The following is an 18,252-nucleotide window of genomic DNA, read 5'->3' as shown; positions in this document are numbered from 1 at the left end:
AGAGCTGGTAGAAAGGATATTTATGATATTAATGAAATCTTCAAATACAAGACTGTTATCCTCATTCTACATTAACATCCTCAAATACAGGACTGGTAATCCCTATCCACATGAACATTCTCAAAGACAAAACTGATATCACCATTCAACATTAACATCTTCAAATTCTCAAATACAAGACTGTTATCCCCATTTTGTGTGAACATTTTAAGATTCAAGACTGTTCTCACCATTCTGCATTATCATCCACAAATACAAGAATGTTGTACCCATTTTACATTAACATCCTCAAATACAAGGCTGGTATCCACATTTTACATGAGCATCCACCAATACAAGACTGGTATCCCCATTCTACATGAACATCTCAAATCCTCAAAAACAAGACGGTTCTCACCAATCTATATTAACATCCTCACATACAAAACTGACCTGTATTCTATTATCTGTCTGTGGCACTACATGACAGGGAGTCAGGATGTTACAAAATAACATCATTGTTTCTGACAGTATGTCATGGATTTAATTTTTTCATCACATGATTAGTCAGAAAGAAACTTACATGAAAATGTATTAGTTTCATAATTAAATTAGATGTATTTGTAACTAATCAAATGAACTTCCTGAAATAGTAAATTATGATTATTATTTTGTAAGCATTTGACAGTATTGCTGATTATTGATTGCCAATTTCAGGAACTTTCTATGGGGACAGGTGTCAGTATGATGTGCAGCAGTGTACTCCAAACCAGTGCAAAAATAATGGAACGTGTTCCGATCGAATTAGCAGTCCAGAATGCATGTGCCCCACCTACTCTGGCTACAATGGACTAACGTTAGTACACACATGTCTAAAGTTGTGTTAATTTCTCTATGGGTTTGCCTATTTTGTATTACAGTGGCCTCCATCTAATGAGCTCCCCACCCCTTCATTGATAGCTGACCATATATAAGGGGTGACCTCTATTGAGGGTGACAGAAGTGTACTTTTTTGTTGCTGGGCAAGATGGCTTTAGATCAGGGATTGCTTCTCTTGAGAGGTTTTCACTTGAAAGTGGGACCATTGTACTGTGACATCACTACATTTTGTGGATCTTCTGTTTGCTAAAGCAATTTCATTTAATTATCCATTGCACAAGCACTTTCCCAATGCATACAGTTTTAAATAGTAACAAAAGTATATTTTGTATGAGCTGTCAGAATTGGTAAATGACTGTACTCATAGATGAAAAAGAAAGATGGTAGACTCTCAGTTATCTTAAGTCTGGGGGACTAGAAACTAACAATGGATATTTCTGGGGTTCGAATAAATGAAGATCATGAAGGTGCAGTGTATCTAGGGATCCATTTCATTGGCACAGCCTAAAACAAAGACAAAAAGAACAGTGAAAATTGTTGTCATCATTATAATAATTTGCGTCACATACAGCAAAGACAGTATACATAAAAATGATCAACATCAATTTTTTTTTATAGATTTGATGAGTTAACGGATCATTTGATTATTTTGTTTGATTTTTAGCTTATACCGTATTTGATGTTATTATTCATACACAAAAAAGTAGTTACTAATTTCATTATACGAAAAATTATATATAAATTAATAATTATCATTTTGGGGTAATGACCGTGTATGAAAAATAAAGGGATCATACCCAGACAAGGCCTGTGGAACACACAACACTTGATAACCTAACGTACAAAACTTACGTACAAATCCGGTCCCATTCTGCTATCAACTCAAGAATCTGATAGTTGTTATGAGAGAGAGAGAGAGAGAGAGAGAGAGAATAATCTTTATTGTTCAGTTACCTGTCAGTTGCTGTTCCTTATGTAAACACTACAAGAGCACTATTTTATTCCATTGGCAATTAAAACCTGAATAAATAAATCATTTTCGTTGTAATTATGAGATCCATTGTCACTGTGCCACTTGGCTATGCAGACATAATATACATGCTAATTAAATATGCTTGGCCTTTAGCTTGGTCTTTTCCAGTAAATACTGGATTGAAGACCAGATAAACCTCTACAGATCAAATTAAGGAGTCTCTACTTAGGGAAATGAGGCTCCCTAGGGGGTGCTGAAAATGTGTACTACAAGCCCATTAGCTCAAGAGAGAGAACAACAAAGCAATGTGTATAAAAAAATATTTTTTTATTATAAACACATGTTATTTTCAAGGATATAATTTGTGATCTGTTGGACAAATGCACAAAACAAATGCAAAAACATGTCGCAATGAAACATTCATAATTTTCAAGGGTTTTACAAGTCTTCCAGCTCAAAACCCTCAAACCATTCACATTTTTTGTCACTAGAGAGACTTTCCAATGGAGCTGCATTGTCACTCCTTATGTAGTGGTCCTTTCTATCATTTATTACTTTTGAAAGGCCAGTAACTTTGAAGCTACTGATTATCATGTCCCTTTTCTCCATGCTCTTGAGCCCTGAAACTTTAGAGTCTCCTTCTGAATAACTGCAGTAGCATAATTTTGTAGCATCTCAGTTGTTACAGGTACGTGATGGTCCCACATACAGAGTAACCAAGATAAAATTTCCTGCTCCTTCTCATGCGAATACATCAAGGATTGGCCAGCACCTTGGATAAATCCTTTTTTTGTCCTTTGAATATTTTTCAAAAAATCCATTTTCATCCAGCTTGATAAAGTACATGGTGTAAGGTGGTACTTTGCACCTATGGGTCTAATTCCCATAGTTTTGCCTCCTCAACAATTCTTATTTTATTGTTAATGTGCCATTTCTTATAATTTCCTCTTACTGGTGACTTTGCAGTACCAGGAAACTGGCTTATATCCCTTGTATCTTTACTGTAGTCCTCTTACTAGCGACTTTGCAGTACCAGGAAACTGGCTTATATCCCTCATATCATTGCTGTAGTCGTCTTACTGGTGACTTTGCAGTACCAGGAAACTGACTTATATCCCTCATATCTTGGCTGTAGTCCAGCTTGTCTACTGCAGGCTCAGAAAATTTTTCAGCAACAATGGGCACCTTTTCAATAGTATCTTTTGGTATGATGGCATTATCTGCTGCATCATATTTTACATTGGCAATCTTGGTAACTGAAGTAACAGACAGGTGATGGACTTCACCTTTGTCTTTTCTGGGCCATCCAGGTCCAATTTTCTGCCTTTTGTTTGGTGGTTCAGTGCATTTAGGTGGTGGTGGGATAAAAGTCTCTCCCTTTGGCAGGGTTTTGAAGAAACTTAATAATGAAGACATGCCCAAGCATGAACATACCAAGATCTTTGAAGATATTAACTGTATATAATCGATCTCACGGAGTCAATGACTTTTGCATTTATGATTAAAACTAACTGGGTTTTTATAGTTTTTACTGCATTACTATATTGAGACAATAAGATTAATTGCCCAATGGTCTGAGGTCTTTGCATCTTCCTGTATTGAGATATTATTTTTACTGGACAAATAAACTCAAATGGCTTCTGAACTAATTTTCAAATGCTTGCATTTCTTTGGTACAGTGACTGACATAATCAGGAGCGCTCATTAATGATGTTGTCCAGCTATTGATGAATAGTGCTATATATTGTAATTACAACAACAAAACAAATACATCAATCATTCCGAGTAAGCTGAGCAAAGGGCTTTCTACACACATATAATTGGTGAATATTTATGTATTTTTTTATTTTTTTTATTATTAGATGCCTCAGATACACATTTATGCGAAGATAACAGATAATTTGGGTTTGTATTTCATCGAGGAAACAAATATTTATATTTCTCATATGGGATTATACCAAATATACTCAGCAAAGAATACATTGGTTGTTTTGCATATCTAAGTGACAAATCAGCATTTTTTCAGAAGCCGTTTGAAATGTGATGCAAAATAAAAACATAAAAGTATGTTGTGAAATACAATAAGAAAAGAAAGAAATTATCAGTGACCTACATGCATGATTATAAATGATGATTTTTATATTGCATGAATCTCCCGTTTCACTATTCGATGCCTCAGTTAAGAACATGCCCAAAGTTAGTCACTATTCATAACTTGCTTAGCAAAACAATACCCTAGTCATTTGATGTACTTAAATAAAACTTTGGTATATATTTTAATCTGTTTGAAATGAGAACCTGTCTTCAGTTTAAAAAAAATGAAATAAAAATAATAAAGAAATATAAATGCAACTAAAACAATTATTTTATCTCTTATTCTTAGCTGTAAAATTTAAATGGCCATACTTTTTATTATCACTTTAGCAAATGTAGATCTTCACATTAGATCATTTTATGTACGAAAAATAATAGGATGACCAAAAAATAAATTAAATTTTGAGTACAAAAAATATGATAGAATTAATTAACTATTATTTTTATGGCTTGATGGTGTATGAAAAATTAAAGGGTATGAAAAATAACATGAAATACAGTATTCACTGCTCTTCAACAGTTTTTCTATTTTTAAACAACGCACTGCAAGAACTTGTAAAGCACTGTTTGTTTCATATATTTTCTATTGAAATTGTTTTCCATCGAATAATCATTAATTTTTCTAAGTCATGTGAAGAGCTCAATGATGTGTTCCCATGATCCCAATGTAGCTTTCAAAAGGGTTTGTATTATTTTTCAACTTTTATCAAACTAACTTTACATAAAATTAATGCCATTAATTGAATCAATAGCAGGGTTATCAAAAGGTGAATAAGTTTTTGGATTAGCAAAAAAAATAAACATAACCTGCATGTTGATTAATCAGTACTTGCAGTTTGGACAGACATGTCATGGTTCAAGAAATCAAATATGCTGCAAATGATGGTTTTCACACTTTGGATAATGCTTCAAAATTTAAATAATTTAGGACCTTTAAATTACTTTGATTAAGGGGTTTGTGCTGCAATGACCCATGTTTGTGCCCATGTTCTGATAATATATAGAAACGAGAGATAAACAAAGAACAAATTTACCTAGGTCCAGACAAATAGTATGGATAATACCATTTATTTGGAAAATAGGAGTTCAAATAACTGAGAATCTACTGTATTTTGAAATTTTGTAATCCGTCATAATCACATGCAGTATTTAGCAATGTATCCTGTGTTGTGCAACATTGTAAAATGTGGCTTGAACAAAAGATTTCTGTATCCCACAAAAAGAAATGATTTTTAACATTAGTATGATGCTAGATCAAGGTACAGTGTAACCTTGCTATAATACGCCCCACTATAACACGAATTCAGATATAATGCGGTCGTGGCATGGCTCCCAAAATTTTGTATATTCATTTGCACATGAAAAATTATTTTTTGTTCAAAGTACATGAATTAGTGTATAAAAAATTTATTATCATTATGGGGAAGAGATTGCATATGAATTCGAATTTAATACGATTGTGCTGTGGTTCCTGAAATGTTAAATACATGTATTTGTATTTTTCTTGTACCAGAAACATTTTTATTTTTTTTAAGTACGAGAAATAGTATGTAAAATGTTTATTTTCATTTTATGGAAGAGTTCACATATGAATTTTAATATAATATGATTGTGGCGTAGCTTTAAAATTTAACAATTTCACCTGGTTCTTGAAGTGTTATGTCAAAATAAACATTATTGGAAATGTTACTTATTACTGATCCATGAGTAAAGCCAGTAAGTCGTCTTTGTGATTGTCTTCAATTAATTTTGTATACAATCATTGCTCAAACAATAGCCGACATGAGTTTCTTCTTTAACTGCATACACAACCAAGCAGCAGACATTGCGGTGGTTGATAAAAGATTCTCACACTTTAATAAACATCAAAAAATAAAGATGCCAACATCTTGGATGGGCTTGGCATTGTTATTAGATGCAATCAGTTGACCAGTAAATAATGTCCACTTTATTAGCTGGAAATTGAAAGGGTATGAAATTGTACATGCTTTCAGCTTAAGAATCTTTATAAAAGTACTTTTCACATGTTTCTTTCGATATTCACAAAATCTGAAGTAAAAGTTATTTGTAAGCTGAAAGCATGTATTGTTTGTTAATTATTCTTGCTGTAGTCATTCAAATGAATAGGCATACAAGTGTTAATTTTTGGAAATTTACAATGGATAAAGGTATATGGAAATTAACATGATGAAATTTTAGCAGTATGAAATTTGTACAGACACCGTTCACAGACCCTGGAACGTAATGAACCATACATGTGCTTTGTCTTTCTTAACCTAATTTTGTTGTTAATGTTTCCTATTGAATTCAGACACATAATGATCTGTGACAAAATTACTGATTAGTTAAAATATGTATTCAATTTTTGCAATGGAATTACATGTATTATGGATTAACTGCATGCCACGATGGTACGATATCAGATGGTAAGTAAACAGTGTTAATACTCTGTTCATGCTATATATTAGACATTGAATTTAGACACAATGATCTGTGACAAAATTATTGAATATTTTAAATCTGTGTGCAATTTTTCAATGGAATTACATGCATTATGGATGAATTGCATGCCACGACGGCACAATAGTAAATGGTGTTGATACCCTATTCATGATATACATTAGACATGAATAAACGTATATGTGCCAATGAGTTGTTCTCTGAAAAAAGTAAAATACTGTAAAACCCTGCATTAACGCGACCCCACTATTAATGCGATCCAATTTTTTGGACCCCAATTATCGCGTTATATCGGGGTTCCACTGTATGTATGCTTTTTAGTTTGCATGATGCATATCAGAAATATGAAAAAAATATTTCTAAAATTAGTCTGGTTCATATTGGAATAAAAGTATTTCTAATATTAGCATCATATTGGAATACAAGTATGTCTAAAATTAGCATCATATTGGAATATAAGTATTTCTAAAATTAGCATCATATTGGAATACAAATATTTCTAAAATTAGCATCATATTAGAATACAAATATTTCTAAAATTAGCATCATATTGGAATACAAATATTTCTAAAATTAGCATCATATTGAAAATCAAGTATTTCTAAATTAACATCATTCAATATCAGAGTTGAAATACATTCTAAGATTAGCAGGGTGCATATCAATAGTTTTTTTTAAGTACTCCTGGTCTGTTGCTACAAGTTTTTTATTGCTACTCCTCCTACACCACTTACAGGATGACTTTATGTCCCAAGGTCTTGTTGGTCCTAAATGAAAATAGTGTTGTTTGGATATCCAGTATGGCTGCCACATTTGCCATATATAATCCTTGGTTACTCCACACAACACTTCTTAACATAATTCATCATTTTTTTTACAGCTGTCAAGATCCACGAAACCCCTGCACACAGTATCCTATATGTCAGAATGGTGGAACATGCTTTCCTCATGGTTCATTCTACAGAACTTGCAAGTGTCCTGATGGCTTTACAGGGTACCAATGCGAGACTAACATAGGTTAGTTGTATAGTTGGGTTAACAGGAGTTGATTATGAAAGCAACATAGGTACAGCCTGATACTGGGTTTCTGTACCTCAGCCCGTATGAAATTTTTAGGCCTGGATTTTAGGTGGATTCAGGGTGTCTTTAGCCCTAAGAAACCAAATTTCAGAGGGACTTTAGGTGGACTGGGAATACAGCTAAGCTGGCAAACTGAATACATCTGATAGTTCAGTGTACTATTTCTTATTCCTGATAAAGGATAACTGTTAGATGGAAAGTTCTGATTGTCCACTTCATTTTCCTACTTTAAGATGGATTTTAGTCTTAGACTGATTTTAGCAGAAATGTTAGGCATAATTCTGAACTTTATCAAAAGAACTACAAGCATAGATGAATCTTTGGAAAATTTGGTGCAAAGTGGATTTTGGACTTGATCTGATGTTTACTCTGAAAAATATTTTTTTTTTGTTTTTGCTTTCTATTAAAATATGCTCAGCAAAATTCATACCCTAGTGAAAATGTGACCGAAATTTAAGTGAAGTCAGTGGAAACAAATTTGACATTCATTCAGATGTCTTTTTTTTTCACTAAAATTATGGTATTTTAGAAGATTTTACTAAAATTTTTGAAAATATCAGTGAAATTTTGTGATTGTAATATCACTGACATTTTAGTCAAAAATATCAATAACATATAATAAAATTAATTTTTTGTTTCTTGTACAATTATAATGATTTTCAGCAACATTTATATTTCCTGTTTCTGATAGCTGTAATTTTATTGTTCATTTTGGGCACAATAACTTCTTTCCACATTTTTCTTTGTTGTATTTCTTTTTCAAATTTTTGTTGTTGTTATTGTATTTTTGTTTAACTTCAATTGGATTTAACTGCCCTCAAACAAGACTATTTTTTTGTTTTCCTTTTTGAAGCAGAATTTTGCTGTTCTCCTGATCTGAATCTGATTTTCCTCGATATGGACCCTTTTTTAATACAGTGTCTGAATTTTTTATTTTTTTAAATAATGATCTATCTAGTCCCATTCTCCTTTCTAATAAGTATTTGTTCCAAATATTATTTAACAGATAATTCCTATAAAGATCTTTCTGATTGGTTAAAATTTTGTACTTGCCCAATGAATCGTCACGTAATGGAAACTGATGGGAATGAGCATACTTGCTAAACATGGCAATTTGAATTTTAAAGTGGGATAAGAGTTTGAATAACCCTTTGAAAAATGTGCGGCAATGAGAATAGCTTGAATGCAAAGTTGACAGGAACATAATTGGTAAATCTATATGAAAACTGAATGACAGGACTAGAATTTTGCTTTTTGTGCTATAAAGAGCTTTACAGTAGTGAATAACATGCTAAATATGATAAGGAATTGAACCAAGATGATTTCAAAGTTATATAACTCCAAACTGATTAACCATCATAATGTAAGGAGGGACAACATATAGATCATTGGTGGGAATTGTTGATATTGTTGCCAGATACCCATGTCTATCAAAGATAATCATATTATTGCTGAGTTTTCTTGGCCCACATGTAAAATCATCCTTCAGTATCGAGACTGGTATTATTGTGTATATTATCAAAATATTCTAGTAGAGCAATTATATCATGATAAACATTTGTCATGGCTGTTTATGGAACAAGGACTAATTCAAGAGACCACAACAGCATCATAGTTTGTACATTAATCAAAAATCAAGTCTGCAGTACAAATGACATATGGCAGGCTCCTAGCATTTCTTTTCATAATCAATGTCTCAAATGGATGCTTTTCTGTAATTTTGCATTATTTTCACAGTTGAATTTTTCAATGCAGGATTATATTTTATATTTTATATATGTTTATGTGTTCACAGATGCCTGTGCATATGTTCCAGGCTTATTACTTTGATTTTTAAAATCACTTAATTATTTAGTGTCAAGGCAGATTCTTCACATCATGTTGTATATGTTGTACATAACAGATAGAAGCCCTCAAGGTAGATTAGTTCTGTAACTAATTGAGTTACCTTCTCTGAATAAAGTCTTTATTATTATTATTATTTTTATTATTATTATTATTATTATCTCTTGCCTTGGATGTTATAATTACAACATCTGTATAATTTTGTTTCATGTACACTGAAATATCACCTTGGTTAATAAAGTAATGCTTGATTCATATCTATAATTTTTTTGAAACCTTTTGAAATGTCTGAAAAACTACTGAAACTTAAGTAAAATACTATATAATGATCAAAGTTTTAGTGAAACCTCGCCAAAGTTTTAGTAAACTCTCACAAAACATTCAATGAAATATAAGAGAACATGCCAAAATTTCAATGAAATGCAAGAGAACATGCCAAAACTTCAGTAAAAGTTTTGACCAAACTTTTTGTGAAACCTCACCAGAATTTCAGTAAAAGTTTTGGTCAGAATTTGCTTGAAATCTCACAAATATTGCAGTGAAATTTTAGTGAGATCGTGCCAAAATTTCAATGAATGTTTTGGTTAAAATATTTGTGAAATCTCACGAAACTTTCAGCGCAATGAAAAAGACTTTAGTGATGTCATGATTGGTTAGGTTTTATATGCAAGAAAGAAAAAGAAAACAAGAAAAACCTAAATCTTATTTGATAATGTCTGTCAAAATAAAATGTATGATACATGTTAATAATTATTATGAAGCTCGATAATGTTGATGCCAGTATCATTAAATGTAGCTAAAATTATAATACATTTAAAATACTTCGTTTGAAACAAGTTAGGTACTTTTAATTACATTTAATGATCATGACTGGAAAGGTTATTGAATAAAATTCGCGATGCTGTATTGAATGAATTGAAAAATGAAATCCGAGGTATTGATCATTTTCACATCCTCTTTTTAACTCATTTTCATACATTTGAGTCCTTTTAACTCGTTTTCATACATTTGAGTCCTCTTTTTTAAACCCATTTTCATCCATTTGAGTCCTTTTTAAAACTTTTTTCATACATTTGAGTCCTTTTTTATTTTTTCATTTTGTACTTTTAAGTCCTCTTTTTAAACTCATTCTCATACATTTAAGTCCTCTTTTTAAACTCATTCTCATACATTTAAGTCTTCTTTTTAAGCTCATTCTCATACATTTTAGTCCTCTTTTTAAAACTAATTTTTGCATACATTTGAGTCCTTTTAACTCGTTTTCATACATTTGAGTCCTTTTTTTGAAACCCATTTTCATCCATTTGAGTCCTTTTTAAAACTTTTTTTCATACATTTGAGTCCTTTTTTATTTTTTCATTTTTGTACATTTAAGTCCTCTTTTTATAACTCATTCTCATACATTTAAGTCCTCTTTTTAAACTCATTTTCATACATTTAAGTCCTCTTTTTAAACTCATTCTCATACATTTTAGTCCTCTTTTTAAAACTAATTTGCATACATTTGAGTTCTGTTTTTTCAATTTTTATACTATTTTACTTATTTTCAGCTGTGTATGATGTGAATTTGTTTTTTACCTTAGATATTAATTTCATACATGTAACATAACCAGGAAAACAGATAAATAGATTTAAAAACTTTGATCAGTAGATTGGCTTCTAAATCAGTACGATTTTTAATGACATAAATTTTACATGTTATAAGGAGACTGAAATTAAAACAAGTGTACATTTTGTACCAGCATGTATTCATCATAAATCAGATCTTGATGGAAAATGCATACCTGCCATATTTCCAGACAGTATTGGGTTTTTTGGGGGACTCAAAAAGTGTTTTAATGTCTCAAAGGGAATCAGTGCACCTGAGTTAGAAAGCAACATTGTCCGATTGTGATTATGTTATATTTTCATTTAAGCCTATTTAAAAGTACAGGAAATTAAAATTTGATAAAATAAAAAATAGCATATATTTCTTTTTGAAGCCTTAATATACTTACAAACCAAAAATGTGTCTTTGAGGGCGCTGCTCACTATTGGCAAAATTAGGTAACATTAATCTATTTTCCATGCTCTAGCAGTTTTGCAAGGCTTTTGGATTATGCCACATAAGTCTAGGTGAGACATATCATTCTGCAGAATTCATGTGTTTTCTTTAATATACATGTATGTGCTTATTTTTGCTACAGATGTGCATATTTTTCATACATACTTTATTTAATGTAATTACCTATTCAAATTTTACAACATCTGCCATGCGTATCATTCCAGATGAATGTACATCCAACCCGTGCATTAATGGTGGAACATGTGTTGATGGAATTAATGGCTTCAGTTGCAGTTGTCCAGTTGGATATTCAGGACCCTTTTGTGCCTATATCAGTGAGACAAGCGTCTGTTCTGCAAATCCTTGCACTGGCATTGGTGAAAGCTGTGTAAACAAATACATAGATGAGACAAGATACTGCATTTGTCCACTAGGATATAGTTACAGTAAGTTAGACTTAACAGTATGCAGATGAGAGAAAATACTGCATTTGCCCACTAGGATAGTTACAGTAAGTTAGACTTGACTAGTTGATAGAAGAGAGAAAACACTGCATTTGCCCACTAGGATATAATTACAGTAAGTGAGACTTGAACAATATATAGATGGGAGAAAATACTGCATTTGCCCACTAGGATGTGTTGCAGTAAGTTAAAATTGACTTGTATATAGATGGGAGAAAATACTGTATTTGCCCACTAGGATATAGTTACAGTAAGTGAGACTTGACCAATATATAGATGAGAGAAAATACTGCATTTGTCCACTAGGATATAGTTACAGTAAGTGAGACTTGACCGGTATATAGATGAGAGAATATACTGCATTTGCCCACTATGGTATAGTTACAATAAGTTAGACTTGACCAGTATATAGATGGGAGAAAATACTGCATTTGCCCACTAGGATGTGGTTGCAGTAAGTTAAAATTGACTTGTATATAGATGAGAGAAAATACTGTATTTGCCCACTAGGATATAGTTACAGTAAGTTGGACTCTTACCTGTATATTGATGAGAGAAAATTCTGCATTTGCCCACTAAGATATAGTTACAGTAAGTTAGAAACTAACAAGTATGTAGATGAGAAAGATACTGCATTAAGTTCACTAAGATATAGTAAGTTGGTCTCTAACCAGTATGTAGAAAAAACAGATTACTGCATTTGAGCACTAGGATATAATTACAGTGAGTTAGACTATAACCAATGCACCTCTTCCTAAGTGCCAATTTGGAACTTCACTAAAACTTGCTTTTCTAAAATTATCCATATCTGTGTAACAATTCTTTATTTCTCAAGGTATTCATTTCATTTGGTTGCATTGCTATCTTTGATCACATCAATGATTGAGTAGGTTAATTTAATGAAGTTTAATTATATACTTAATATTTATAACAGTGATCAATTGAAATTGGTTCATACAACATATGACCAGGGTCACATGATTTTACACATGTAGGATGTGCATGGCTTTTAACTTTTCTTTTATTCCTTTATTTTATACAAAAGATGCAATAATGTGATGATAGAAAGGAGGTCAGCACTACAACAAATACTTTTGCACGCCAGATATAAAAAGACTGTCGACACTTAATTAGGTTCTCAGAGAAACATTTGCAGACATAGCTGTTATGTTATTAACACATTTTACATTTAAATACAAAAGAATAATTGCATTTATGATGATTACACTTAAATTGAAATAAAAGATAGAACTGAAACATAAATTACACTTTACAAAATACTTATTTAATTGGTACTTATTTATTATTGTCATTGATTAAAACTTCATTGAATATTGATATTGTTATTCTGTTGTTGGCACAATAATTCTATAGAAGTATAGAAATTCACTTACCATGCTACACATTTCTTTGATATATCTTAGGAGAGGAATTTGTTGGTGGGATAGGGGAGGTAATGGGGCAAGAGTTATTGCCCTTTTTCTATTTTCTTTACAAATTTTCATCTTTTTTGGAAGGGCTGGTTTCATGAGGTAGCATTAATATTAATGTGATTGGGTAAACATTCTCAGTGAAATGTAATTTATTTTTAAAAGTGGCTTTGTGAAAAAATGGCTGTAATGCGTCTTATAATTTGTGCAAATTGGATGAATTTTAAAATGCTCATTTAAATGTTATTGTATGGACACTGCTTCTCTGTGTAATGACCCGTAAACAGGAATATATTTTTAACTAAATGTCATGCTAAAAATGTATATCAAGATATATATATATTTTATTGGCTATAGCCAATTTTGTCAGGAAAAAGAAGGCATTTCCTTCAGAGAAAAGGAAATAGCAATACACAGTGAAACCTGACCAAACAGTCATCCTTATTTTGATGGTCACCTGGTCTCAGTGGTTATTCCAGGGTTCTTACGGTCTCTGAAGGTCTTTGACACTTTTGGAAAAATGTGGTAGCATTTTCAAGGCCTTGAAAGTTTTGGAAAATAGAGCATATTACCCAGAGGTCTTTAAAAATCTTTGAAAACTGAAATAAACCTTAACATTTCAATTTCTTTCCATAATCACATATAAAATTGTCCAAGGTTGTTAGATTCGGATGTAGTAGAGTTTTCCTGGTTTCTTTCTTTTGAAATTAGGAAATTAATTATAGTATGAATTTTATAATAAAACAATATTGTAGTATTTTGCATTCATTGTTTTCTCATATAACATAACTTGTATACAAAATGCGAGAGAAAACAGGTCTTGGAAAATTATGTTTGTGGTCTTTGAAAGATTGGGAAAAGTCTTTGAATTTGTCATTCAGAGTTCTGTATGAACCCTGCATTTTCATTACCTGAAATTTCCTTTAAAAGCATCATATAATCTGTCACCTGCCTTTTGCAGTTGATGGCCAGGTGCTTCCCTGCCAAACAATGATTTCTTATTATCTTGAGTGGACAATAGGGTGTATTGACTGTAACTGCTGTATGTATATAAATGTAGCCTTTGTTTAATCCATAACTGGATTGTTTTAGATAAATACATGTCCATTAAATTCATGTGTAATTATGTCTTATCATGCTTATATTCGCCATGCTTAAGTTAGTCATCAGTGTAACTTTCAGTCGATCTCTCTCTTGGGTTGACACATTTGGCATGGGTCTGTTACTTCTGAGACAGCTGACACCAGCTGCAATATACAAGCTGCTGAGTTAATCACCTCCTTACCGTATATTAAAGAAAAACATTCTACAGGAAAAACAGACAGGAAAAGCTTGAAGAAATTTATTAACTAAACTCTTCTACACCAGAATTTTTTAATGATAAATTTATATGGTGAATTGTTTTTACTAGAAATTATGCCAACTGCCTGAAACATTTACTTGAAAAAGGATTTTTTTTAAAAAAAGCTTTAAAAATGTTAAGAATATAGAGTGGCGGTTTTATTTAGAATAAAATTGATTGATGTAAAAGCATATTGTGATATATTGCAATTCAGGATTGTGTATTGTGTTATATTTTGATATCCAGGACAGTGTATTGTGTTATATTTTGATATCCAGGACAGTGTATTGTGTTATATTTTGATATTCAGGACAGTATATTGTGTTATATTTTGATATCCAGGACAGTGTATTGGAATATATTGCAATTCAGGACAGTGTACTGGAGTATATTGGGGAAAACTATAGTGAGTGGAAAATGATATTTAAGAATGAAGAAGAAATCAAAGGTTTATATGACTTTACATTCTTAGAAAAAGTTTACTTGCAAAATGATTAGACATCCTTGCACATCTATTCAACATGAGATAGACTCTGGTTTAATCTGCATCTTAGTTAGGATGTCACCAAATATGAGAAGACAAGTTCATTGTCCCACCTGCAAACTTAACCCCTATAATACTTTCTAACCAAATGGCAAGGTTTTCAAAAAAAATTCTATCTTTCTTGGAAGATTTCATCCAAAAAGTTTACACCATAAGTGATTTTGCCTTTTTATACTGCACTAGTTTATGAAAGGCTTTAAGAGCCAGGTCCACCATTCCAGGTTTTAGCTATGCAATAGGCAGGATGTAATGCAAAGTTCAGTAATTTTCTTGGCAAATTGATTTTTCTGACATCTTTAGTGGGTTTTGAGACAAAAGACATTGAAAGAGACAAAACACTGAATGAAACAATTGATGGGTGAAGTATAAATGTTGTTTCTATGCTACTTGTTCATTGACAATGTACTGTTGTCACAGTGGTACATGTACCAGCAGGATTCACACCACAGTATACTGATAGACCAGTAATAATGCACAACCCTAGTACTAAAGTGTTCAACATTTGTTCAGAACCATGTTTAATTGTTGAACCTCCATTCAGAGGTCAGCTGTATTAAGAGGACAGTTTGGCCTTTTCAGATTGGTGGCTGCTTGAAACTGGTCTACCTTACCCAATTATGGATGTTTATCAGGGTCATGCTAATACTCATGTTAATACTGTTCTCATGTTGATACTCATGTTAATACTGTACTTGTGTTAATACTCATGTTAATACTGTACTCATGTTAATACTCATGTTAACACTGTACTCATGTTAATACTCATGTTAATACTGTACTCATTGTAATACTCATGTTAACACTACTCATGTTAATACTCATGTTAATACTGTACTCATGTTAATACTGTTCTCATGTTAATACTCATGTTAATACTGTACTTGTGTTAATACTCATGTTAATACTGTACTCATGTTAATACTCATGTTAACACTGTACTCATGTTAATACTCATGTTAATACTGTACTCATTGTAATACTCATGTTAACACTACTCATGTTAATACTCATGTTAATACTGTACTCATGTTAATACTCCTGTTAATACATGCCTTTTTGGAGTACAAAACCCTTTTGTGTAATTCTAAGAAAGGAATTGGTATGGGTATGATTTATGTCCCATTTCTTTTCAGATCAATCTACTGGACATTGTGAAGATATAGAAATGTGCTCATCTCTAACATGTCAGAATTTAGGGTCTTGTTTCTCAATTGACTATGGTTACAACACATTATGTGACTGCAGAGATGGATATGCCGGGACTCTCTGCCAGTATGACTACAATGAATGTTCCTCCAGTCCATGTAAAAATGGAGGCTTGTGCACAGACCTTGTCAATGGTTATGCATGCAATTGTTCAACAGGAACCGGGGGTAAGTTGCAATCAATTTTAAAACTCTTTCTGAACCTTCCTTGTTTATTTCAGGGTTGATTATCCATCTGCTTTCAATAAAATACATTTCTTTGACTCTCAGCTACAAAGACAAAAATATGACTAAAAGAAAAAGTTCAAATTGTTAGAATTGTAGTTTGTGGGATATTAATTTGTTTTATTGAAATTAATTTGACCTTTCTGAAGTGTTGGAGGTGTTTATTTTTCAAGGGAAGTGACTGTTATAGGGGTGGGTTAAAATGGTTGCATTTAAAATTGTTTTGTAACATCAGCAGAACACAATCATGTTTGCTAGAGTAATTTCATGGATTGCCATTGCAAATCCCAATTCTTATTATAACATATTTTTCCATTAACCCATATTGTTTTCGCCAGAAATATAAGTAGGAAACACATTTTGGGGAGATTTCCTGTTAACCTAATGCCTAGTTGTGTTAGAAACATTGTTTTTCATTGGCTATTTTGCAGAAGGGTAAAGGTTGGAGTTCTTTTCTTCTTTTTTTTGTTGCTTATTGGACTCATCATTATCATTACTATTATTATTATTATTAGTAGTAGTAGTAGTATTTACTTTTTGGCAAAATTGAAATGCCTACTGAGCTATCCATAGGTTATCATGTTGAGATCACAGACCATTTTTGAGTGTGAGAGCACAGACCATCTTTGAGTCTGAGATCACAGAACATCTTTGAGTTTGAGGTCAGAGAGCATTTTTAGTTTGAGATCTTAGACCATCCTTTACTTTGAGATCACAGACCATTTTTGAGTCTGTCTCTATTTTGACCTGTAAAAGTAGTTCTTCAGCACTAAAAACATTGCACCTTTAACTCATACCACATCTATGCATCATGAGGCTGTACCCTACTTTTGAACTCTGTACTTTCAACATCATTTAAGATACATCTAAGTGGGTGGTATTACAGAACATTAGAATATGTAGATCTACAATGATACCAGATAATGTAAACTTTCTACTTGAATAAAAAAATACCAGGAAAAGCATAATTTTTTAAACCCACTATATTAACACCAAAAATTACCAGTTGTTGGAGTCCGGATTTATGACCTTTTGGCCTGATAGCTAAAGCAGACTGGTCCAAAGTGCACACAGACAGGTGAACCTTTGAAAAAAATACGATAAGTTTGAGATTTGGAGTAAAAATAGGCTAGGACATGAATAAGATGGGTTCAATAAGGAAAAGAAATTAAAAATAATAATTAAAAAAATTAAGTCCAATTTGTACCCTTCTGCACATGTATGTACAAAACAACCAATCCAAAATGTCCTTGACACAACTAGGCACCCGGCTTAACGAAAATTTCTTGAATTCAGATGAATCTGGATGTATTCAGAAGTAATCCTAAAAATGCATTTCCTACCACCATTTCAGGTAAAAATGACAAGAATATCCATGGGTTAATGCATTAATGTCAACATTTGTATCAACCAAATTCTACAGATGAAGGACGATTAAAATTAGGGATGGATGGGTATGACAATTTTGCTGGGTACAGGGTACAGGTACCCGGCAGGGCCAGTTTTTACCAGGTCAGGTTTCTTCACACATTTTGTCCAGTTTTGTCATCCCCTCTTTCACCCCTAAATTTGGCAACTATAGAACGTTTTTCTTTTGTTTTGTTTATTTATTTTGATTTATTTTGTTATTGGGGGTGGGGTGACCTGACCAGGCAAGATAAAATATGTATATTAAAACCTGGCTATGC

At 32.1% G+C, this 18,252-nt stretch overlaps 1 protein-coding gene across 2 annotated transcripts in view; it reads left to right on the top strand.

Moving 5' to 3' along the window:
* Positions 1-18,252, top strand: part of LOC149794261 (uncharacterized) — a 290,094-nt gene that overhangs the window by 171,937 nt on the left and 99,905 nt on the right. For both annotated transcript variants that reach the window (XM_089968394.1, XM_089968393.1), the window contains 4 exons: positions 697-835; positions 7,266-7,402; positions 11,579-11,800; positions 16,268-16,507. In XM_089968394.1, coding sequence (XP_089824520.1) covers positions 697-835; positions 7,266-7,402; positions 11,579-11,800; positions 16,268-16,507 — 738 coding nt within the window. The remainder of the gene's footprint in view (positions 1-696; positions 836-7,265; positions 7,403-11,578; positions 11,801-16,267; positions 16,508-18,252) is intronic.

This window comes from Sinohyriopsis cumingii, chromosome 8 (assembly GCF_028554795.1).
Source record: "Sinohyriopsis cumingii isolate HCF-2022 chromosome 8, ASM2855479v2, whole genome shotgun sequence".
Lineage (NCBI taxonomy): Eukaryota > Metazoa > Mollusca > Bivalvia > Unionida > Unionidae > Sinohyriopsis > Sinohyriopsis cumingii.
The sequence above is the reverse complement of the archived record's forward strand: the minus strand, read 5'-3'. Positions and strand labels throughout refer to the sequence as shown.